At 34.6% G+C, this 26,474-nt stretch overlaps 1 protein-coding gene across 7 annotated transcripts in view; it reads left to right on the top strand.

Moving 5' to 3' along the window:
- The window catches only part of LOC127832643 (zinc finger CW-type PWWP domain protein 1-like), a 217,689-nt gene that overhangs the window by 13,790 nt on the left and 177,425 nt on the right, over positions 1 to 26,474 (top strand). For 5 of the 7 annotated variants that reach the window (XM_052358240.1, XM_052358241.1, XM_052358242.1 and 2 more), the window contains 14 exons: positions 3,863 to 3,950; positions 6,041 to 6,172; positions 7,509 to 7,935; positions 8,836 to 8,981; positions 9,541 to 9,783; positions 10,808 to 10,915; positions 16,747 to 16,861; positions 17,387 to 17,462; positions 18,461 to 18,565; positions 19,597 to 19,671; positions 19,804 to 19,870; positions 19,989 to 20,162; positions 22,170 to 22,226; positions 24,151 to 25,606. In XM_052358240.1, coding sequence (XP_052214200.1) covers positions 3,863 to 3,950; positions 6,041 to 6,172; positions 7,509 to 7,935; positions 8,836 to 8,981; positions 9,541 to 9,783; positions 10,808 to 10,915; positions 16,747 to 16,861; positions 17,387 to 17,462; positions 18,461 to 18,565; positions 19,597 to 19,671; positions 19,804 to 19,870; positions 19,989 to 20,162; positions 22,170 to 22,226; positions 24,151 to 24,935 — 2,598 coding nt within the window. In that variant the 3' untranslated portion in view covers positions 24,936 to 25,606. Of the gene's footprint in view, positions 1 to 3,862; positions 3,951 to 6,040; positions 6,173 to 7,508; positions 7,936 to 8,835; positions 8,982 to 9,540; positions 9,784 to 10,807; positions 10,916 to 16,746; positions 16,862 to 17,386; positions 17,463 to 18,460; positions 18,566 to 19,596; positions 19,672 to 19,803; positions 19,871 to 19,988; positions 20,163 to 22,169; positions 22,246 to 24,150; positions 25,607 to 26,474 lie in introns of those variants that run through there. The other 2 variants (XM_052358243.1, XM_052358244.1) reach the window with 2 other exon arrangements.

Raw genomic sequence — 26,474 nt, 5'->3', positions numbered from 1 at the left:
ATAAAATCAGCAATTTCATATGTAGAAACAGCATTTTCATATGTAGAAACAGCAGTTTAATTTCGAGACTGAGCTGTTTCATATGTAGAATAATAAGATTTAAGATGAAAATTAGTATGAGGCCCAGTAAAATCGCAGACAATATGACCGTTGATAATGTTCGATGTTACATAATTAAAAATGAATGCTGAATGTTATTTGTTTTATGAAAGTGACATGAAGCAGGATAAGTTAAGATTTGATAGTGATGCTGCTGACTCAATTCATTCAAAACTATGCTGATGATTAATGTGAAAAATGAAGATGTTAATTGCATTAATTTATATTGTCATATTGCAGGTTAATGTACAATAACATGTTAATCTCAGAAGAGAATGTTAAAGTAGTCCAAGTATGGAATGCCTCCATGGAGTGGAAGGCAATAAGGAATGCACTGGTCTGTCCGTATATACGTTCCAAGCTTTTGTTTGCACTTGGAGGGTGGATCTCGCTTAAACTTTCAAGGTTTTATTACCCAAAATGAAATGTGTAGGGATGTTAGCGACTATATTTGGCAGAATTATGTCCCTCTGACTATTTTTCCAACACAGAATGTATAGTCTCTTAAAGCTTGTCTTTCAAATCTCCTTTAAATATTGGTTAGACTTAAACAGTTGAATGACCTAAATTTGTAGATGATCATTAAGAAGGGAAATATGGATTTGACAATTGTTTGCAGAATTATGGACCTTTGTTTGTTTTCCACTTTAGAATATATAGTGCTCTGAGGCTTGTGTTTTAATTCCTTGTTAACTATTGGGATCTTGCTCAAGCGTTCATCTTACAATGATATTTATGTTTACATGTTTCCAAAGGAATTATGGCTGCACCAAGGATTGGTAGAACTCTAGCGCTTTGTCTGTATTTCCATGATAGAATATATAGTTCACAAATTTTGTGTTTTCAATTTCTCTTTTACTTCTGTGTGGATTCTGCTAAAAAAATTGCTGTCCAATGATCTTTGCGTGAAAATGATTGTTATTTAAGGAATTTAGGCTGCAATTAGTTTTGGCAGAATTATGATGCTTTGTCTGTTTTCCTTTTGATAATATATAGTCCCTTAATTTATGTGAACTCCTCATTATGGTAAAAAAGAAATTTCTATTGTGTTGAATTTGGGGAGAATTAAGGCTATTGGACTGTTTTCAGCTCACCTGAGCGATAGCTCGAGGTGAGCTATTGTGATCACTCAGCGTCCGGCGTCCGTCCGTCCGTCTGTAAACAATTTGTAAACATCTTCTTCTACTAAACCATTGAGCCAATTTCAACTAAATTTCATGTGGAGCATCCCTAGGTCATGGGACAAAAGAATTGTTAAAAAGAATTTGATCACATAACCAAGATGGCCGCCATGACCATATATGGTAAAAACCTTAAAAAATCTTCTTGTCAGAAACCGCTCATCAGATTTTCAAAAAATTTCACAGGGATGACCTTTGAGGGCTCCCCTGAAAAAGTTGTTCAAAGAAATTTGATTCGTCAAAAAACATGGCCGCAGGAGCTCGTTGAACTTTGCATGTTTATTCGTTTTTGCCTATTTTGTGAAAACTTTCAAAAATCTTCCACATTTTTTGTCCGATCCTTTCCAAATTTGCACAGTGTCTTTATATCAATGAGGACACGAACCCTACAAAAAATGAGCATTATTGGTCCATGAAGTACAGAATTACCTCCCCTTGAATTGAGAAAATGGTGTTTATGCAATAAAGTACAAATTTTTCATCCAATTCTTTCCAAACTTGTAAGGATTTAGCATGGTTCAAACAAGGGAAACAACTACGGTTTATGCATGTTCTTTTTATTACAGATTTGCCTCCCTTTAATTCATTCAAAATCTCATTTTACAGCAGAGATTCCAAATCTGACCTGTAAATGGGCCCCATATTTACTGCCGGTGCTATGTTACCTTTTCCCATTTGATCATTCTTAAGTATTGGTCTTGTAATGCTGCTACTGCTACTGCTACTACTACTACTACTAATACTACTACTACTACTACTACTTCTACTACTACTACCACTACTACTACTTCTACTACTACTACTACTACTACTACTACTACTACTACTACTACTAGTACTACTACTACTAGTACTACTACCACCACCACCACCACCACCACCACGTCTACTATTACTACTTCTACTACTACTGCCACTACTACTACTACTTTTACCACTACTACTACTACTACTACTACCACTACTACTACTACTACTACTACTACTACTTCTACTACTACTTCTACTACTACTAGTACTACTACTTCTACTACTACTACTACTACTACTACTACTACTACTACTACAACTACTATTACTACTACTACTACTACTACTACTACTACTACTACTACTACTTCTATTACTACACCACCAACACCACCACCACCACCACCATTCACAGTGACAAAAAACGTATTCACACAATGGCTGCTACTACAACTTATAGCCCATATAGGGGGGGGGGGGGCATGCATGTTTTACAAACAGCCCTTGTTTTTATGGGATTTTAACCAAAACTGTTCATGTTTATCTCCGACACATATTGTTAGGTCACCTGTCATGAAGTGACACGGTGAGCTTATGTGATCGTGTGATGTCCGGCGTCCGTTGTGCGTGCCTGCGTGTGTCCGTGCGTCCGTCTGTCAACAATTTGTTTGTGTAGACAGTAGAGGTTACAGTTTGCATCCAATCTTGATGAAATTTGGTCAAAATGTTTATCTTGATGAAATCCGGTTTGGGATTGTATTTGGGTCATCTGGGGTCAAAAACAAGGTCACTAGGTCAAATAATAGAACAACCTTCTGTAGACAATAGAGGTCACAGTTTTCATCCAATCTTTATGAAATTTGGTCAGAATGTTTATCTGGATGAAATTTGGGTTGGGATTTTATTTGGGTCATCTGGGGTCAAAAACTAGGTCACTAGGTCAAATCATAGAAAAACCTTGTGTAGACATTAGAGATCACAGTTTTCATCCAACCTTTATGAAATTTGGTCAGAATTCTTGATGAAATCTGGGTGGGATTGTATTTGGGTCATCTGGGGTAAAAATCTAGGTCAAATAAATAGAAAAACCTTGTGTTGACAATAGAGGTCACAGTTTTCATCCAATATTTATGAACTGTGGTCAGAATGTTTATCTTGATGAAATCTGGATTGGGATTGTATTTGGGTCATCTAGAGTCAGGAACTAGGTCACTAGGTCAAATCATAGAAAAACATGTGTAGACAATAGAGGTCATAGTTTTCATCTGATCTTAATGAGTCAGGTGAGCGATTCAGGGCCATCATGGCCCTCTTGTTCCTGTGTGGAATATATATTTTGAAAATTGACTATTTTGTGTGATTTTAACCCCTCTTCAAAGACTGTGTGAATCTGGCTCAAAATTTCATAGTTCTTTGACCTCAATTTGTATATGATTGTAAAGAAAATGAATTTGCATGCAATCATTTTTTGTTTGAATTATGGCCCATTGATGTTTTTTTCCACTGTAGAATATGTGGTGGATTTGTGGGTGTCATTAAACATGTGTTGTGGGGGGCATCAGTTTATGTGGCACTTTTATAGTTCTTTTGTATCCCATTACCTGTATAAATATCGTCAACGACAACAATGTGTTTAAATAATGATTTAATTAATCAAGTGTTGGACCCACAGTGTAAATACGAGGCACACTCCCTAAAAATATCATGCAAATTAGGATTTTACCCATAGATCCAACACATAAAAATCTTTCAATAATAAACTTAATCAATGATAAATGTTTGTGAATTATCACCAACTTCAGAACAGCTTGGCATGTTGTTGTTTTTTTCAGAGCAAACCATTTAAATCTTTGACTGATGAGGAGTACGATGAAATATTTTCAGCAGTGTTTGAATATGTTGAAAATCTCAACATGGATGGTAGGCACAGCTTATTATGTACATGTATATTTATACGTTCAAACCATTTTGTTTTCATTTAACATTAAGTTTTGTAGATTTTATTTTGTTGGAAAAATTTGCTGTCTAAATTTGCCATCTGCATCACCTAGACCCATCATGAATCTGTTACACTATGTCTATTTACCAGAATATCAGATTTAATGGTGCTAATTGATATTAAGCAAGTGGCTTTTTCACATTCATCCCTTACTTGTTAATTGTATCTGTAATAATAACAATAACAACCATGATCATCAATACAAATTGAAAAAAATTAACTCATCTTCATCGCGTGGCTGTATCTGATTATAATTGCCCTGAACTATTTTGTTGACTGTTTGCAAAACATTTAATTCTCATAACCTTTTTGCTAATGACATCATTCTTTTCTGCATACTTAAATTATGTTTTCTTTGGTTTGTTAACAAAACAATTGAGTCATGGGAGTTGCAAGCAAGTACAGTTTCAACAAAACTAAAAATTGAATTGTTTTTTTTCAGATTGCTCAGTACAATATGATTCCCAATTATTAGTATTTAAAGATCCATATACACTGCCCAATACTATAATGCTATATAAAAACATTCAACAACAAAAAGTGCCATGCGAAGGTTAATTACAATATAAAGACAATAGGAAGACCCTAAAACAAGAAACATTCATGTAAAAACGTTAAAATACCACCTTTTAGCAGTCTAAAAACTGTTACACAATGTCATTGTTTTTCGTTTTACGGATGATCTCGAGTCAGGATTGGATTCGTTGGTTTGCAATAATTTGCATAATTTATCCAAGCTAACCCAGAACTCTTTAGTGCTGTCATCAAATTCCGAAATTCAATTGTGTTTAAAATAAAAATGAGCATTTTGTATCTCGTTTAATCAATATTAACAGACCAAATCTAGCATAGACAATTTGTCTATTGCTCTAAAGAACACTGCTTTGTTTTTGGTTAACTTTATTTGACGAAGTATTTGTTGATTTTGTGCATTTATGGATCTTTAAATTGTTTGATAAGATATAGAAAATACCATGAAACAGAGATATAAATTATTGGTTGCCCACTCGCCCAGTGAAAGTTAATTAAGGCTCTGGCAAGTCAATTCAAAAACTTAGTTGGTTTACTTAGCATTTGTGTAAGCTCGGAAAAAAATTCTGCTGTTTATTAGAATTGAAAAAACATTGGATAACATGTATAATGATAAGGAACAATGCATTAAAACTGTTAATGTCAGCCATGTTGTCCTGTGATCTAATTTTATTTTGTTGAAAGTAAATAAAGATACACATGACATGTATGGATTCTAAATGATTCACCTACATATTGGGCTCCATAATATTAGGCTGTGCAAAAGTAATACAAATGGTTGCCTTTCCAAGCAAACAACTATAAAATGTAAGTTTATATCCCTACAAAAAAATATTGAATCAGGCCTTTCTAAAATACAAGCTACGTGTCAGGTGCAGCCCTTAGAAAGTTAATTAAAATAATAGCTTATGTTCACTATGATTTGTTTAAAGATCGGGGGTATATTGTTTTTGGCCTGTCTGTCTGTCTGTCATTGTGTCATTGTATGTGTGTGTCACAAAACTTTAACCTTGGTTAAACTTTTATAACTTTTGCAATATTGAAGATAGGTACTTCATAATTGGCATGCATGTGTATCTCATGGAGCTGCACATTTTGAGTAATGAAACGTCAAGGTCAAGGTCATCCTTCAAGGTCAAATATTGCATTTTTCATTCCTAAATTTTAACCTTCGTTAAAGTTTGGTCATAACTTTTTGAATATTGAAGATAGCAACTTGATATTTGGCATGCATGTGTATCTCATGGAGCTGCACATTTTGAGTGGCTAAAGGTCAAGGTCATCGTTCAAGGTCAAATTTATTGCTTCAAAGCGGCCCAATAGGGGGCATTGTGTTTCTGACAGACACATCTCTTGTTGTTCATTTCATTTATGATTGAATAATCAGGAAAATAATGCCTAATGTATTCTGCAAATTACGGGCATGTGTTATTTTTCTGCAAGTTCAACTTTAAATTATATTTCATTTATGCTTGCTAAGAATGGAAACCAAAATTAACATCACCAGAGAAAGTGAGAAAACTTAAAAAGAAGAAATTCAGCATAACTGTGGGGAAAAATGCAGAGACTGAGAAAGATACAAGTGGCTGTGACCAATCTGTGAAAACATCAAGTAAGATATAATAGAAGCATTAATTTGCCCTAAGATTTGTATTTGCCATACTGGATTTACTGGATTTTTGGCTCATCTTTAATGATACTGTGTTGCCCGTCAGTGCATGTGTGTAGCTTGCATCCGTCCATTAACCTTTTTCTTCAAACAACTTCCACTCCTGAAACACTGTGCAGATTTAATGAAACTTCACAGTTATGACCCTAAAAGTTGTTGAAATCTTTCTGTTTAAATATATTGATTGACAGAGCTAAATAGATTTTAAAAATCTCCAATGAATCTTTAAAATGAATCTATGACTTTATCAACGATAGAATTGTTGTTTACTCATGCATCTCGTTCATTATTTGTTATTTAGGATGTTATGTCTTATAGTGGTCATCTGCTCATCAGGGCTCGAATTTAACTTTTTTTTCTACTTGCAAAACATTGCGAGCAGCTTTAATACCAACTCGCAAATCAAAAACATTATCGCAAATTTAGCTGGAAACATAATTTAATTTCCGTTTTTTTTCTGACTGAACGGTTAACTTGCTTTATCTTTTGTATTGTTATTTCCATCTGTGGGCAAAAAGAAACTAGTTACTTTTCGCTTCGACGCCTTGTCTGTTCAAGTTCTATGAACACGTGTGAATTAGTCGACTGCTTCACTATCTTCGTACCAATACAATCCGCGTATCTGTACTATAAGTATACCCGTCTACATACAAGGTGCGCACTTCCGCATACGGGTATTTGGACGTTCTATAAATTGACCCACGGTTGGCCTTCGCGACGTCGAGCGCATTTAGCAATATTACTTTTTTTACTCACCAGTTCTTTACTCGCAAAAAAAAAATACTAGTGGCTTAAAACTAAACTCGCAATCGGTATTTTTCACTCGCATTTTGCGAGTGTGCGAGTGTTAATTTCGAGCCCTGGCTCATATAATGCCACTGGGTTCAAAACTTGTTTTACTCACTGATCTAAAATTATTTATTAAGACTTATATCATAATTACTGTTTAACTAAAGATATCTCTGAAACCAAAAGGGTCAGTGTTTTGATATTTGGAGTGTAGTTTTCATAGTTAACATACAAGTTTTCCTTGTTTCCTTTTCTAAGTTTGTTCAAATCATGTGTATGGGGTCAAAACTGACTTGACGTATTGCCAAGTATGTTTCTATTTTGTAAAAATTTGTGCAATCGTTCGTATCTTTTGCTTTCAATGCCAACTCAGTTTAATCGCTGCAATTTGTTTCAAAGTAATCTAATGGATGATAACATCAATTAGTTTAAACTGGTTTTAAGGTTTAGCCATTTCTTATATTTCAAACATGCGTAAATTCAAATACAGGTAATGATGACAAAGATAAATCACTGAAGAAAATTGAGAGTTATAAAAAGGATGATAAGCCTAAAAAAGTCACCCAGAACATCAACAGTGGTACAGAAAAGATAAAAGATGACGACAAGCCAAAGAAAAAGAAAGCAAAACAAAGACAAAAAGATCAAATAAAAGCTGTTAGTGTGCAAAAACAAGTTGAGCCTGACAATTGCAGTGACAAACCCAATGATGTAAGTGTGCAAAAACAAGTTGGGCCAGACAATTGCAGTGACAAACCCAATGATGTAAGTGTGCAAGAACAGGTTGAGCCTGATGATAGCAGTGACAAACCCGATGATGACGATTTAGAAAATGTAAAAGAAATAGATATTTTTGAGGATGATGATCAAAGCATTGCATCAGAGGAACAGAATAATGTAGAAGTGGATATAAACAGGTTACAAATAACTTCATGAGCATTTTGCTATATATTTACTTGATTGTTTTTAGTTCACCTGAGTTTTGCAGGGCTAAAGGTGAGATATTGTAATCACCCTTTGTCTGGGGTCGTAGGTGTATGTAACTTTTAATTCAAAGCTTTATTCCACTCTAGAGGCTATATTTTCCATCTAAACTTGGTCAGGATGTTTGTCTGGATGTCTGTCCTAACATTCCTGTCTCAGCCATAACTGACATATATTTATAGATTTTAAAATAACTTGAGAAATATAAACCATCAGAAGACAACTTGTTGCTTGTGACAGACATATCTCTACCTTAAAGGTCAAGGTAAAACTGATGGATTTTTAAATAACAATTGTATATTTCATAAGAAAACATGTCACATGAAACTCCTGCATCCCTACATCAAAGGTCAAGGTTATACATTCAGAGGTTATAAGGTCAAATTTTGTAATAAACAGCTTGCTCGCATTTTGTAATTTGTCACTAATCATCCAGTTTTGAAATAACTAACCACTAATAACCTTCATGCAATTTTAAAATAACTTTTCACAAATATCGTGTATATGAGATGGCATGTACTGTATAATCATCTGTCTCCCTACCTCAAAGGTCACACACATACATGTAGGTCAAAAGTCAAATTTTGTAATAAAACAACATGTTTTTAAACATAAGTAGGGTTTTTAGATAAGGTGGAATGTGGGGGCATCCATATGTAAAGTCCATATGTAAATTGCATGTTTTTTTGCCTAAATTGATAAGTATGTTTGATATCCTTCATAAAATTGATTCATTATTGAAAGGAAAAAATACTATAATCTCATTATATTCAATCAGAAGTATAAAGGGTATATTGATAATGATTCACTTGCATACCACGTATTCCTTATAGAAATGAAGTTCAACTAAAGAATGAGTGTACCCCAGTTGCATGTGTAGCTGATACAGATGCATTACCAGTTGTTCACAAGAAGACAAAGAAAATAAAAAAACAAGAACATCTAGAGCCCAGGAAATTGCCTTTCCAAAACCCTTCAGGTTATAACTGCTTTCCATACATCGTTAAGCTAACGATGTATACTTAAATATATGCAAATTAATTTTAAAAGTATTTAAAAATACATTAGAAGAATCAGAGTGCGTAGGAAGACAGTAGTAGGTTATAGTGTCTTTGTCTACTTGAATTCATCTGATATTTGGAAGAAAGTTAAATAAACTGCAAGGCTTGCCAAGCCATGTAAGCCTCCCTGAGACAAGTCAGATAAATTCAAGAACACAAAGACACTTATACATTTTTTATCAAACCACTATTTTAATTTTGATTTGAGAAAAGTAGTCGGTCATAAGGGTGCAGGATAAACCCTGGTAGGCATGAAAAGCACAAGTTTATCTCTATAAAATTATTTAGCAATAAGATAAATGTGTTTTCAAACATCATAAAAGTCTGAGCATGTAAATGTATAAACACCTACTTGAGTATTGTAAAAATTTTAATAGTTTTTGAATTTCAAATAGAAGAGTATGTTAACTATAAAGCTTTATTGATGCCGTATTAACTTTCTGTTTTAGTTTCATTGTGTGTTTTTCATGATTCTAGCTACAGTTTCAATGGTGGATCAAATTAAACAAATTAAAGCAAATAAGGTTAAGGCGAGTCAGAAAGCACCAAAGTTAGATGATGAAAGCCAAGTACCCACTAAAAAGTCAAAACTTGAAGAGAACAAAATTAAGAAGAGAAAGCCAGAAGACAGCAGCAAAACAAGAGAATTCAAAAACAATTCTTCAACAAAGAAGATCAGTAAAAAAAAGAAAATGATGGAAAGAGATCTTAACCTTGCAGGTAATATTAGTAACAGTTAGTAACTGACGGTGTATGGGATATACACACTCAGTAATTTCATGCCATACGAGAGCGAAGCTCGAGTATGGGATTTAAGTACTGAGGGTTCGCTCTTGTATGGTATGAATTACTAAGGGTGTAAATCCCATACACCGTCAGTTACTAACAGTGTAACAATTATATCTCAACCAACTACTCGATTACTCAGGTAGTATGGAAATTACTCAGGGTGTATGGAAAATACTACATGGGCATGTGACTGCTCTAAACCAATCGGATTAGGTCATTTTTGTTGGAGGTGAGATATTGCTAAATGTGGCCTCCAGCCCCTGCAAGTACAAATAACATCCCTTAGTCAAAAAAATTCAATACACATACAAGGTATAAGCAAAAATAATGAAAAATGTTCCAAAACAGCAATCATATCTTGCCCTTTGGTCAAGATTCGCTATTGGTGGTTTATAATCAATAACTTAACATAAATGAAAACATGCAATTCTGACCGAAAAGTACTAAAAAAATATAGTTATGATGACATTCTTTGTAATGATCATGTATAAATATGATTTGTTTACAAAATGCTATAATTAAATACATTGCACAAGAGCTTCAGGACCATTCAAGTTTAATTCAATAAAACATACCGATGTCTAAATGTACTTAAGTAATGGTTTAAATAAAACATGTTGATAAACATTAACATGGACAAATACAATTATTTAGATTTAGAACTTGTTACTGACAAAAATTGGTATTGTATTTCCAAGCAAAGAAAAGATTGTTTCCTCATTATTTCTAGACAAGTTGCCTAAAACTGTGTTCATCACTGTTTTAAATTTCTTTTTGTAATTGATAGTAAAATCAACTGATTTTTAATTTAAATGAATTTTTATTGACCAGTTACAGTGTCTTCTGGTGTGACTTATTATTTATCTTTGCCTTGTAGATGTATATTTCTGATCAGATATCAGAATACTCTCTTCTTGAGGGTTTTTGATACTATGAATACTTGTGTGTGTTGCAGGGACCTGGGTTCAGTGCTGCAGTAGTTCATGCCAGAAGTGGCGACACCTGCCTGAGGTCAATGATCCAACCTGTGTACCGGAAAACTGGACTTGCTCCATGAATACACGTAGGGAATCAACATTTAATTGAGAATTTGTTAAGCCAATTTCAAATATGTATACGTGTACCGGTAGTCTAATTTAACACATCCTGTATAAAGTTTTGTAAAATGTTTATCATGCTCCTATTAAATGATTGACACTAAAATGGCAATTCTTAGAATTAAGTCTACGAATAAGTAATATTATTTAAACTAGAAATGGCGCGGCAGAGGCCGACGCGTATCCCCACGCCGAATGTTTGACCTAGGTGTGCCCCAGGGTTGGTAATGGGGCCATGCATAGCTGAGATTGACCGTATTGTCATAAGAGAAGTTCATCATCAATTAGAAGTGAATTGGTGTAGAAATGAAGAAGTTATAGTAAAAGGCAATTTTGGGTGGATCTGACATATGTGGGCAGGGCGCCCCAGGGTTGGTAATTGTGCCATGCATAGTTGAGATTGACCGTATTGTCATAAGAGAAGTTCAGTATCAATTTGAAGTGAATCGGTGTAGAAATGAAGAAATTATAGTAAAAGGCAATTTCGGGCGGGTGTGGTCTATGTGGGCGGGGCCCCAGGGTTGGTAATGGGGCCATGCATAGTTGAGATTGACCGTATTGTCATAAGAGAGGTTCAGTATCAATTTGAAGTGAATCGGTGTAGAAATGAAGAAATTATAGTAAAAGGCAATTTTGGGTGGGTGTGGTCTATGTGGGCGGGGCGCCCCAGGGTTGGTAATGGGGCCATGCATAGTTGAGATTGACTGTATTGTCATAAGAGAAGTTCAATATCAATTTGAAGTGAATCGGTGTAGAAATGAAGAAATTATAGTAAAGGCAATTTTGGGTGGGTGTGGTCTATGTGGGCGGGGCCCCAGGGTTGGTTATGGGGCCATGCATAGTTGAGATTGACCCTAATGTCATAAGAGAAGTTCAGTATCAATTTGAAGTGAATCCGTGTAGAAATGAAAAAATTATAGTAAATGGGAATTTTTTGGTGGGTGTGGCCTATGTGGGCGGGCGCCCCAGGGTTGGGATTGGGGCCATGCATAGTTGAGATTGACCCTAATGTCATAACAAAAGTTCAGTATCAATTTGAAGTGAATCCGTGTAGAAATGAAAAAATTATAGTAAATGGAAATTTTTGGTGGGTGTGGCCTATGTGGGCGGGGGGCCCCAGGGTTGGGAATGGGGCCATGCATGGTTGAGATTGACCGTATTGTCATAAGAGAGGTCCAGTATCAATTTGAAGTGAATCGGTGTAGAAATAAAGAAGTAAATGTAAAATAACCTAAAAAAATGAGTGATAATTTCTGACGCGGCCCCACCCCAACCGCTATAACTTTTGACCCAGGGGTCAGATCAAAATTCCAAATAGTGCAGGGTCGCACATATGCTCATAGCTACCATGTGTGTAAGTTTCAAGGTTCTAGTGCTTTTAGTGTAGGAGGAGATAGTGGCCAGGACGGACGGACAGACGGACGGACGGCGGAGATAACCACAATATCCCCACCTTTTTTTCAAAAAGCGTGGGGATAAATATTACTTTTAGTCAAACTTTGTATTAACCACAACAATCTTTGCCATTTTTTGTTAAGACATAAGACATTAAGTTAATGACATAATAACCAGTTGAAGCATGTATATATTTAAATGCAATATGTATTTTTCTTGGTTCATAGTCTATTCTTTATTCTTAAGACTAAGAATTGTTTGGTTAATACAGGTCCCATTTAGTCAGTAGTGTCAGATTGATTTATCGTAATATTCCACATGCTACAGCCATACAGTCATTCAACTCAAATAATCATGCTCAACATTTTTCAATGAATTTTCTGTTTTCAAGAAATGTATGGTACAAACTCAGATACTCTTTTCCAGCAAATAATTCGGGATGCAAATAAACCACTTGTCTACCTTATTATTAATTATTCATAATCTTCAGTGATACTTTCAGATCACATTGTTATGCTCCCCTTCGAAGAACAGGGGGTATAGTGTTTTGCTGGACCATTTCGATTCCGATCAATGACTTGTGAGCGGATTGACCAATTGGCTTGTGCATTTGCCTTTGCCAGAAGATGACCCCTATTGTAATTAGGATCACTAAGTCAAAGGTCAAGGTCACTGTCACACTAAGAGTGAAAATTGTTTCCAATCAATAACTTGTGAACAGAGGGACTGATTGCCTTGATACTTCCCATGTGCTTTTGTGTTGGACAGTAGATAGCCCCTATTGAAATTGTGTTCACTAGGTCAAAGGTCAAGGTCACTGTCACACTAAGTGTGAAATGGTTTCCGATCAATAGCTTGTTAACTGATTCACTAATTGGCTTGATACTTCCCATGAGCATTTGCCTTGGACAGTACATGACCCCTATGGAAATTGGGGTCACTGGGTCAAGGTCACTGTCACAATAAGTGTGAAAATGGTTTCTTATAAATAACTCGCCAAGGAATTGACCAATTGGCTTGATACTTCACATGTGCATTTGCCTTGGACAGTACATGACCCCTATTGAAATTGGGGTCACTAGTTCAAAGGTCAAGGTCACTAGCTATAATGCTATAATATTCTCAACACATTTTCTATAACAATGATTTAACAGAAGTGCATAATTCTGTGTCAACTACAAAGTTATGTAAAGTGGCTAAGTCACATTAATATAAGATTAACTCTTATGGTCAGTTTTGTTGCAAACAATCCTGTTTGGGGAGGGATCTGACTGCGGAGCTCTTGTTATGGATTGATTTTAAATCTGATTTGCATGGTACAAGCAGCAGTACTTAATGGGTATATCTGTTTTTGTATACATTTCTTGAATCATAGTTTCAGTTTTACACTAGCATATGAACAATATAGGTATCGGCTAAATTAAGTGTTTTTAAAAAATGTTTTTAAGCAATATGCTCTCACTGTTTTTAGTGCGGATACGATTAGCAGCCACATTATTGGAGTGTGTGTGTTTGGGTTTGTGCGTCTAAGTTTGTCCTAACTGTAACTTTGTTGTTCATCGTCAAATTTAAAATAACTTGCCACACATTTTGGATATCTTGAGACCACTTGACATGCGTAACATCTATTTCCCTACCTCACTGATAAGGGACACACTTAGAGGTCAAAGGTCAAATGTGTCCATAAAACAGTTTGTACAGATTGGAACTTAATCAATCATCATGCAATTTTAAAAAGACCACCATTAGAAGCCTTTGTGTGGTTTATTAACCAGGTTTTCCGAAGGAAAAAACTGGTTATTAGATTGGCGAATGCGGGCGGGCTGGCTGGCGGGCGGGCGGAACAAGCTTGTCCGGGCCATAACTATGTCGTTCATTGTCAGATTTTAAAATCATTTGGCACATTTGTTCACCATCATTGGACGGTGTGTCGCGCGAAATAATTACGTCGATATCTCCAAGGTCAAGGTCACACTTTGAGTTCAAAGGTCAAAAATGGCCATAAATGAGCTTGTCCTGGCCATAACTATGTCATTCATTGTGAGATTTTAAAATCATTTGGCACATTTGTTCACCATCATGGGACGGTGTGTCGCACAAAAGAATCACGTCAATATCTCCAATGTCAAGGTCGCCACGACTATAAATAGATTTTTTTTTTAAACAAACTTACAAAGGGGGTTAATTTTGTTTGTTCATTTCAAAAGTTCAGTTTGAGTTTTCTCCCTTTATCAGATTTTTTTTTTTCACAATGAAAACCTGGTTTTGTGACAATTTTGTCCCTTGTTAAACCTGTCCTACTATCTCAAGGCTCATAAAACAGCTTGTTCGGGCTATAACTTTGCCATTCATCATGTTATTTTAAGATGACATACCACAAATGTCCACCATAAGAAGTCTCGTACATAAAGTCTTCCCTTACCTCAAAAGTCAAGGTCAAACTTCAAGATCAAAAGTTAAATTTGGCAATACACAGGCTGTTCCAGATATTTTTTTTCATGACTCAATTTTATTTATTTTTATCAAAAATGTTAATCATATGAAGATAATGTTTCATGTTTGATAACTGTCTCACTACCTCAAAGGTTAAGTATCACATGAAGGCCAAAGGTTTGATTTGGTGATAAACAGCTTGTCCAGACTGTAACCTCATCACTCATCATGCAACTTAAACATAATTTAAGAACAATATTAATCATATGAAAAGGTTTGACACCCTTTTTTTAAGGGCAAGGTCACACCCAAGGTCTATCTTGTGCATGGTACATCTTGTTAATAATTACAAGTATCAATGACAGCTCTACATGCTGCAGACAGACATCTACCTGCAGTCCTCTACAAAGGTTTTGAAAACAATTAAAAATATTTTGGTCAAAATGATTATCAGGATAGAGAACAATAATACTCATATGATCTAAAATATACTAGTTCACACAATGCAATGTGGTGGTACATGTATGTGCTAAATATTAGAACATAGTCTTTAGGTACAAACTCTCTGAGGCTGACAACTTTCTGATTATAAAGGGGCACACACAAACTGTATTGATGTTGAGAGTTAAGTGTACAAGTGGTGTATCCCTCAGGGCCTTTTCATTAGAGATAAAATTGTTTCATGCTGAAATCGTTAACATCGTTTCGAAACGCACATGTGAATCCTTTTTCATACTCTATACTTAAAAAAATAGAAAGTCAATTGAATTATCTTTTACTATTAATGTGATAACTGTTGTAAATCGGGCGTTTTCTTTTTTTTTTAATTCTGAGCTTCTGGCGGGATTTTATTTTTCAAATGGTATTGGTTGCTTCCAAAAGTCAGTTTAGGTTAAAAGCTGGGTTTAAAAGCTACGCTGAAAAAAATAATTCTGAAACCAAAAATGTCAAAAAGTTTGATATTTGATATGTACCGGTAATATGATTTCGTGGTCCTCTGCACAGTTTGTTCAACAAGCCCCTAAGGTCAAAACTTTCCAAAAGAGGGGGCACATGATTTATGTAGACTTGTATATAAAGACTTAAGTAACTTTCTAAATGTTTCTCTTGGGCACCACTGTGTTCTTTCTGTAAGCCCCTTTTAAAAAATTAGGACATGTTATGGGAACATTTGTTTCTCGAGGTGATCAAGTGGCAATGAGGAGATTTAAGTCGGCTCAATAACTCAAACACTTTAAATTGGATCATCAAGAATCGGAACATAATTTTAATAAGCATTATACCTTGAGTTTGACCATCATATATTCCTGATTTATTTACATTGAATTCTAAGTAGTCCACTCTCTTACTCTGATAAAATATATCTGATCATAATGAAACTTGGTGGTAATGTTGTTTGCATGTTACAATCTTGAATGGAGGCCAAGCTTGAGATTTTTATTTGGGGCTAGTCAAATCAAGGTTTCGGTCACTGTTAAAAACAGTTTCCATTTTATAACTTAGTTTGGATGGTGGTAATGGACTTCAGCATGAAAATAATAAGTATTTATTTCATATTCATATTTGCTTGATATCTCGACTTTACTCTCTACGAAATTTCTAAGCAGGATCACAATATTACAGTTCCTGCTAATAGTTCATAGAATTAAAAGCTTAGCACTTTCTTACTGGTATGGCGACATTTACAAATAAAACAAAAGTAATAAAGGGTATGAAACGGCAAAAAAGTACCTGTTTTGGCACGGACATCTTTTGATTGTCCCATGATAACTCCTCTTTTTAACCTATGTTCATAAAAATTGGTAAAGGATAGAAAGATGACTATTGATTTTGATAATAAATTTCAATTTCAGACGGACTTTTTTATCATGTTATAATATGACCTCTCTACGAGGTATCTAAGGTTGATGTACTGTAAAAACACTTGTTGTCATGAGCTGTTCATTGTGACATTGTCATGGTTTTGCAGGTGAGGAGTACAACAGCTGCAGCAAGCCAGAGGAGAGTTATGATGAGAGCAATCACATCTACACCAAGGTCACTGAGGGATCTGTGGTCTGGGCAAAAATGACCGGATATCCATGGTACGTAGTTAAGGAAAGTGGAATTATTATTTCAGGTTACTCAATATTATAATCTTTATACTGTCATTTCACAGTGTAACTAGTGAAATAATATATCATGAGAATCCACCTGAGACATGTAGGGAAAAAGGGCTTACTCTTGCATTCACCAGATAAGCTAATGGCTAATCATAAGCAATTTCAGCTTCTTTAACCTGTTTTTATGACAGCTTTTTCTTCACAAAACAATAAAAATAAGAATAATTTCTTTATTTTGCTGTAATTTTGGCTTATTTTGAGCAAGATGGAGCTCTTTGAAAACATATCAAAGGCTACACTTAGTTATTGAACAAAACGACTACCAAGATACCCAGCGTTGGAACAATCGATAGTCTGTATTGTACATGTTGTCTTAGAGCGTGTAAGGGCAAACACAAATTTCACAACATTTGCTATATCATTGATTTATTGATAAGTCACAAATAGCTTTTTCTAAACCAATATGAGTTTTGCTATCCCTGATTATCTTGTATGGTTTGTTTGCAGGTGGCCAGCCATGGTGGAGATTGACCCTGATGCAGAAACGTATTTCTCTTTGGAAGAGGAGGATTCAATGACACCAGTATATCTTTATATCAATAAAACATATATGATATATTCCTCGTGAGTTGTGGGTAATTTTCATAAGCTGACATTGAAGGGGAGGTCAATTTCTTGTGAAAAAAATGTCAACAGTTGATGTAGCATGGAAAATACTCATATAAACGATAGTGTGTCACTAAAAAACACTATATGAGCAATACATAACGGAGGAAGTATTGTATATTTATCACATGCTATACCCTGTTTCCCGTGTAATACAACCATTACATATTTATTTTTTTTACACATGTGTAATACAACATTTTTAAGCATTTTCATTGGCTTAGTTTTCGCTTATTGACCAATCGCATTTTGTTATTTTGCTGAAATGACGTTGCAACGTCAAATGACGTCACGAAATGTAAACAACATTCGGGATTAATCATTATGTTTGCTTAAATATTTATTTAATTTGCTCATTTAAAAGCATGTGATAAAAAAAGATCTGACACTCGTCATATCATACCATATTTTCTGAACTCGTTTAATAAAATATGGTATGATATGACAAATCATGCCAGATCCTATATATTTGAAATGAACATATCAAGTTATGATAAACTAAAATACTAACATGTTTTTGTCACATTTTCGATCAGCAAAACTATGGTGACTGTGTCAAAACATTTTTCCGTTACAAACAGCATAATGTTTGAACGTCCTATGAAGGGATATCACGAAATCTCTATAACCTCGACTCAAAAAGGACCCACGACTCAACAAGAACATACCATAATAATATAACAACCCGAGAAAATCATGCAAAACTTATAAACACGCGATGCAAAAAGTATAAACTTACCATGACATCATAGATATATGGCTGCATTATAGCAAGATACATTTTTTTAACAATTAACATATTGACATTGCATTATAATTAAATTATTCATGGTGATTGGTTTTTTTAAAAAGAAGGCAGATTTAAGCTATTTGTTTATTCAAATGTGTTGACAACAAATATCATCACTTTTTCAGTCCCACTATCATGTGGTTTTCTTTGATGACCGTGTGTCAAGATGTTGGGTGAGAGCCCAGCATGTCTTGCAGTTCTCTGCAGATGACCAGGATATCTCATATACAGTATGTTTTGTTTGTATTATTGAGATTTCCCTTTTCTTACTATATTATATTGTACTGCGGGTCCTTCTGTTGGCCGTCAGACCATGACAACACAAAAAATGAACGCTTAATACATGAAACAATAAAAATGAATTTATATTTCAATAATATTTTTTCAATAAAATATCTAGGTCATTTAACTTTGGTACCTTATCATTGTAATTTTAATATTTTATATCCTGGTTGTCGATGTCTAAGCCTATACAGCCCTCTCTGGAAGCGATACAAATTGACTTTGGTCCAGACGACATTTTACCCTATTTATCTTGTTCTAAGATGACGTCATTCCCACTTCTCAATGAATGATGTAAAAAATGCTGTAAATATCCTACATGGCGGTCAACGGAAAATATCCCAAAATATAGGAGATATTAATATGATTTACAATGATGGTAATCAATGCGCTGAATTTGACTCATAATTAGTTGAGAAAATATCATTATATTAAATATATTGAATACTTCATGGCATTTAATAATAAAAGAATAAACAACGATTTAACTTATAAACATACCCAATATACAGTGTTGAAAAATAAAAAAAGTGATTAAATAATGATATGCATGGTCACAGCAATACATTATAAACACATGTTATCATGGCAATTTTTTTCAGTTAAAAGGCGTTTGATTGTGCTCAGTAGTTCGTACTAAATTAATGCATCAATTGCTAATATTAATGTTGTGTTGCATTATTTTGTTATTGTGTATTTATATTTTAACCTGTAACTGTTTTGTTGTCTGCTTATCAGTTGTCTCCCTTAGGCAATAAATTCATATGCATGCATTATATTTGCACTATGTTTTAAGGATCTGTATTCCAAAATATTGAATGCTCCGGCCACTTAGTTTTCTAACATATAACCCTCATTTCATCACCAAGACACTCTTTGCTTGTCTGGCAAATTTTTGGAGATAAATGGTATCTGATAGCTGATCAGACCCTCAGATAGCCAGCTGGAGAGTGGTCAATAAAATTGTTATTGGTTGTAGATCCCAAAGAAGTTCCAGAAAGAGGTTGCTGCAGCCAAAAAGAATGCATTAAGGGCCTTGAGCTGTACTCTTAAGGTGGGTTACACCAGTTCACAAATGTGTATTACCTATAAGTATGTTATCAAAAGCATATTTCATTGTTTGAAGTATGAATTTAAATTCCGAACATAAATGTTATTAAAAAAAAATTCCTGTGATATTTTTTAGGAACGCATAGAGTTGTTTGGCTTTGCAGCTAGATTCAAGGGTACATGGGAACACAAGCTTCTCAAAGGTCAGTTTATAAGTTTTGTAACTATAAAATAGAAAAATGAAATCAGCAGAGTTAAAAATTATTCCAAATTTATATGAAACAGTTTTATTGACGAACATTCTTGCAATAATAATCACAGGTAAACCTAAAACAGCAAAGAAAACCACCACTTCTGCCACTGTTAGTCTCTCAGCTAATGAAGATCTAGACGAGACAACCATTGATGATGTCCTGGACAATGCTGATGAGATACTGGATAATGTGGAGGAGATGCTAGAATCCATTGACAGTCAACTGGATGATTCTGAAGATGGTATATGCATTTTCAGTACCTTAAAGGAGCCTTTTCATAGATTTGGGCATGTATTGAAGTTTGTCATTAAATGCTTTATTTTGATGAATTTTAACAATGCATGGACCTTAAATCTCCAGTAAAAAAAAAAGAAGAACAAAAAGTAATCCGCAACAGGGCTCAAACCACTGATCCCTGGAGTCCTAAAGTAAAAAGTCTCCAGCCTTAACCACTCGGCCATCGGATCCATGCTCATGCTATGTGGAGATGTATTTTTTAATTATTCAAACAATCCTTGTAGTTTCACAAAATATAACGACAACAACAGAACTTTCCAAATTATTCAATCGTTTTGCGTTGCAACGCTTTATAATTTTCAGGTTTTCAAATCGCCAAAAGATAAATACAATGGATACTTTAGAGCATGGTAAATGTTCAGGAGAATTATTTCCTCACAAATATCATAACTAAAACAAAAATTTGCGAATCTGAAACTACTTTTTTACATTTTGTCAATTTACCAAAACGTGAAAAGGCCCCTTTAAGGTTATGTAAAATTTCTAAGTAACTCGTAAAAATGAACAAGTGGCTAATGTATAAACCATACCAATTGTTCTCTTTTTAGCTCACCTGAGCACAACGTGCTCATGGTGAGCTAGTGATCGCCTTTTGTCCGTCGTCCGTTGTGCGGCGTGAACATTTGCCTCGTTAACTCTCTAGAGGGCACATTTATTGTCCAATCTTCATGAAATTTGGTCAGAAGATGGGTCTCAATGATATCTTGGATGAGTTCGAAAATGGTTACGTTTGCTTGAAAAACATGGCTGCCAAGGGGCGGGGCATTTTTCCTTATATGGCTTTAGTAAAATCTTGTTAACACTCTAGAGGCCACATTTATTGTCTGATCTTCATGAAACTTGGTCAGAAGATTCATTCCAATAATATCTTGGACGTGTTCGAAAATGATGCCAGTTGGTTTAAAAACATGACCGCCAGGGGGCGGACATTTTTCCTTATATGGCTATAGTAAAACCTTGTTAACACTCTAGAGGCCACATTTATTTTCCGATCTTCATGAAACTTGCTCAGAAGATTTGTCCCAATGATATCTTGGATGAGTTCAAAAATGGTAACATTTGCTTGAAAAACATGGCTGCCAAGGGGCGGGGCATTTTTCCTTATATGGCTATATAATGACTATAGCAAATTTTGTTAACACTCTAGAGGCCACATTTATTGTCCAATCTCCATGAAACTTGATCAGAAGATTCGTCCCAATAATATCTTGGACGAGTTCGAAAATGATGCCGGTGGTTGAAAAACATGGCCACCAGGGAAAGGGGCATTTTTCCTTATATGGCTATAGTAAAATCTTGTTAACACTCTAGAGGCCACATTTATTGTCCAATCTTCATGAAATTTGGTAAGAAGATTTGTCTTATTGATATCTTGGATGAGTTCGAAAATGGTTACGTTTGCTTGAAAAACATGGCTGCCAAGGGGCAGGGCATTTTTCCTTATATGGCTATATATGGCTATAGTAAAATCTTGTTAACACTCTAGAGGTCACATTTATTTTCCGATCATCATGAAGCTTGGTCAGAAGATTTGTCCCAATAATATCTTGTTATCTCAGGTGAGCGACTTTGGGCCTTTCAGGCCCTCTTGTTATGTTGATTAATACACTGCTCTGAATTGGGAGAGGGTTATATGAATACTCTGAATCTGACTATTTGTCCATTTTTTTTTTCCAATCCACCTTCCCCATGCTTGTATTACCAATTGAAGGATTTTCTTTCAGTTTGGTCCAAATTTTAGGGTTTTCTATATAATGTGCAGATGGCTTTTACCCTAATTCACATTTTTCTATTTCAGGATCATATTTAAAGGTCAAAAAGTCATGGTGGGGTATAAAGGTGTGGTTTGGACCATTATGTTTTTATCAATATTTACCCATGTACCAATTTATACTTATTTTGAGTGTTTATTTACTTTCAAAGCCAAATCATTGGTATGTTGTTTTTACAGATCCTGAGTTTGCCCCCAATGAGCTTGTTGTAGTTGAGAGAAAAAGAAGGCAAACAGGTACATCAGAATGATTTAGGTGATCCAAACTTAAATACTTAAATATGATGTTACCAGGGGGGGGGGGGTATGCATTATCATAGATTTTCATACACTTTAATTGTTTTAGTATTGGTTATTGTAAACTGTAAAAAAAGTCAGTGTTTTAAAGACTGATATTGTTTATATGAAATGATTGGATTATATTATCTGCATGTTTGAAGAACAGAATACATACATATTATGGTAATGCCCCCTTCGAGCGAGCACTTTGTCTGTGTGAAAAGCTTTTCAAGAGCATTATTTTGTCCAGCATGGATCAATATTAAAGGACTGTGACATTATGTGTCTCAAGTAAGAATGAGGTTCCTAGGTTCAATTCCATGTCACAATTAGTGATAAAAGGTTTAGTTGATAGAAACGAGCCTTAAAGACTGTCCAACTGATAACTTTGTCAGGCATGAATGGTTACTCTGACAAATAATATGACAGAAATGATGAGCATGGTGAGAGTGCAAAACCAGATCAAAGGTCAAGATCACTGACCAATGTTAAGATTTTATTTTAACAGTTCATCCTATATACTTTCTACAATATGCATGGGGGTTAGAATCGTTGAATTATCAAATAACTTGGCAAATGTTTGAAACATGGTGATGTGTTGTTCCTTTACAAGAACCAAGTTAAGTTAAATATCACAATTCAAGGTTGATTAAAGAAATCAATCAAATAGTTTGAAGTGGCATGTTGCACACAGGTCAATAGGTGAAAGGAAATGTCAGAATTCATTGTCAGCATGTATAGAATTCCAGATAACTTGTCAACAATAATGACCATAGTGAGACTGGGTTAAATCCCAAAACATAAAGTCAAATTAATACCATCATAAACAGGGTGCAGCATCACTTGCCTTTGTGGGGTTCCCCCTTTTAACTTTAATGGATGTATACATGACAGTAATTGGTTATTTATTTCAAATAACTTTTTATCCCCCGCCATAGGCGAGGGATATTGTTTTGGCGTTGTCTGTCCTTCCGTCCGTCCGGAGCCATATCTTGGAAATGCTTTGGCGGATTTCATTGAAACTTGGTATGAGTATATATATGGATAAGAGGAGAATGCACGCCAAATTTCATTGTTCACCATCTGTAAATAACAGAATTATAGCCCTTTGTTTCTTAAAAAAAATGCTTTTTTTAGTGTCAAATATAGTACTTTTGTGTCCAGAAGCATATTTGCGGGGGATATCAATTCAACAAATTTGCTTGTTAAAATTTTTTTTCTAAAGAATTTCAACTAGTCAACTAATACATAAAACACTGATTTGTATGCTGCTTATGGCAATGTGAAATAGGAATTACTTTATTTAATAAGCCAGTGTTCTTGTTCAAAAATTCGGTATCTACTGCATTCATTGCAACGTGAAATTTTGTAAACGATTTCTGACGTATTAAAGGATTTATCCTTATACCTCAAGATATCAGCACAAACTGCAAGAAAAACTGTATTTTATGCACTAGAGATTTTTGCAGATGTAGTTCTTAACGGTGTGTTTACATTCTATGCAGCCCATGTGTAAACCCCAGGAAACCCCGTTGATTCTGCACCCTGTAAAACAACATGTAGTGTGTTAAAAATAAACCTTAAAGGTATAGGTTGCACTTAGAGCTAAAATGTCAAATTTGCATATAAAACAGCTTTAGCATTCCTGTCAAAGCCATAACTTTGGTCGTATCTTGATTATTTATGTGTTTAACTTGGCACATGTGTAAGCTAGCAAAAGACAAAATGTCATTTGTAACAACCCTGATGGTCAAGATCACATTTAAAAGTCTCATGTCGTGTTTGGTCTATTGTAAATTTACGAATATATATTTAGTACTATTAATCAACATTACTGTGGCAACTATGATTTTTGTATTCAATTGAGATAATCCTCATTTAGGTAGAAATATGAATGCAGAATCAAAGAAAGCAAAAATGTCAAGCCCGAAGAAAGCAGAAAATGAAAATGATAGTGACAGTGATGGCTGTGACCATGTAAGTAATTTTAATTCTGATGACAGAGTAAAAGAAAAAAGTCCTGCAAAGAAAATCAAGTTTGACCCCGAAATATTTACAATGGAAATGGATCATGAAAGTGAAAGTGAAGCTCCTGCAGTGTTAACTTCTGAAAGCACTACAAATAAAGTTGTTAATTCCAAGAAAAAGTCATCAACTGGAACAAAGAAGACGTCTTTAAATAAAAAAGCTGAGCCTCAAAGTTGTGTTTTTGATCAATCTGAGTTAAGCTCAATGAACATTAAAGCTGCCGAAGAGGATAGAACAGAAAACAAAGAGAAAACGTCCACAGTCAGTGAAAATGTGACTTCCAAAAAAATGGAAGTATCATCTGAAAAAGAATTGGTACAAGGAAAATGTGATGAATTTACCAATGTTACTCAAGATTCAGAGGAAAACATTGATGATGAAGATGAAATGGATCTCTTTGGTTTACAGACACTAGAGAAGGTAACAACCCCAGTACAACTTCAAGAAATGAATTTCCGTAAAGATTCAGACAGTGAATTAGATCTAGATGACGAGTCCATGTATGATGACAATACAGGGGACAGCAAGCTGCGAGAGAGGAGTGACCTGTATGTGCCCATAGTTGTACACAATGAGATACCCACAACGGTGCCAGATGATGGAAATGACAGCGACCCTTTCGATCTTATTGAGGAGTGAGGGATATTGGAGCTACTGATTGTGTTCTGGTTGTGAACAACATTTTTTTACTTTTTGATTTCATAAAAGAAATGTTGATATAAATGTTATTGGTTGTGTTACTGTGTAAACAAATTTGGGCTTTTTCCATTTTATCCTGTTAATGATTAATGACTCTCAGAGTTTAATTCCATTGGGTACAAATGTGCGTTGTTTCGTTTGATGTGATGCAGAAATAAGTTTCATGTATTAAAGGTCCCACTTGTAACCTTTCCTGACTTCAGTGATATCATTTTTGGTCAGATTTCGTGTACAAGTGTGCATTTTTTGTTAGTGGGGTTTTATTGACATATTATACGTTGAAATTTGAGCTGTGATATTGAATATTCATATATCATTTGTTGAGTTTATATATAGACATATTATACAATATTATATATTTTGTCCAATGAAGCCTTATTGTTAAGACATTTAACTATAAGAACATTATACTTCAGGGTTGCTACAAATTTATATTTATGATATACCCATGCATATTTTTTTAACCCATTTGTTTAAATATGTCTGTGATTCTTGTTAAATAGTATGCTTCTTTTGAAAATAATACATTCATTTAAATACCTAGTTTATGAATTTTACATGTTAACTTGTTAGTCATCAAAACGTGTTAGTCATTAAAAATGTGGTTCAGATTCATGTTTGTTTCTTTCTAGTGACCCGTGATTTTCTTACTGGTAATCATGATCTCACTCCAATTCTCGAAAATTCTCAAACCCTGTTAAAGATTATTTAGAAAAAATCATTTATATCGTTGATTCTTAATACTACTTTAAGGTGGATTGTGTTGTTTCTTCCACATATAATTTGCAATTAAAGCTTGGATATGTATGTTTGCAATTAAATTAGTGCACACTTAACAGCGCTCGAATGGTCATTGTCGACTCGGGTACTACTTAAATTTACCCCATGTACCGGTACTCTTAAGTATATTTGAATGTACCCCGGGTACGGAAATATACTGAAACGTACCTGGGAATTCTAATGCTAAAGTATAAATATAGCGTATATCAGTATATGGAACAACACTACTTTCATGATCTATAATTTACGAGGATCTATCAAGCCTTTTCGTTAGAGATAAAATTATTTCATGCTAAACACGCAGTTGACATCGTTGCAAAACGCAATGTAGTATCTCTTTTCATACCATATACTTCCAAAAATTAGAAAGTTAATTAAATAACATTTTAGTGCAAATGCAAAAACTGTTAATAAAAGATTCCACGTTTTCTATTTCGAAAAGTTTCAGGCTTACCGGTGGGAAATTTTATATTTCAATTCATTGGACGCTTACAAAGGTCAGCTTAGGTGAATCGCTGGTTTAAATAGCTACGCCGAAAAAGTGCACGAGGTTCCACGTACACCAAAGAATTCTGCTTACATTTCTCTATTCATTTGAGTTTATTTTTTAACGAAAATTACGTTTTGCTTCGCTGCTACGTCCCGACATAAAACTGCAAAAAAAACGTGAAAATAATAACGACTCTGCAATAAAGTGTA

The sequence above is a fragment of the Dreissena polymorpha genome, chromosome 5 (genome assembly GCF_020536995.1).
Source record: "Dreissena polymorpha isolate Duluth1 chromosome 5, UMN_Dpol_1.0, whole genome shotgun sequence".
Taxonomy (NCBI): Eukaryota; Metazoa; Mollusca; class Bivalvia; order Myida; family Dreissenidae; genus Dreissena; species Dreissena polymorpha.
Note: the sequence above shows the minus strand (reverse complement) of the source record. Positions and strands in the feature narration are given on the sequence as shown.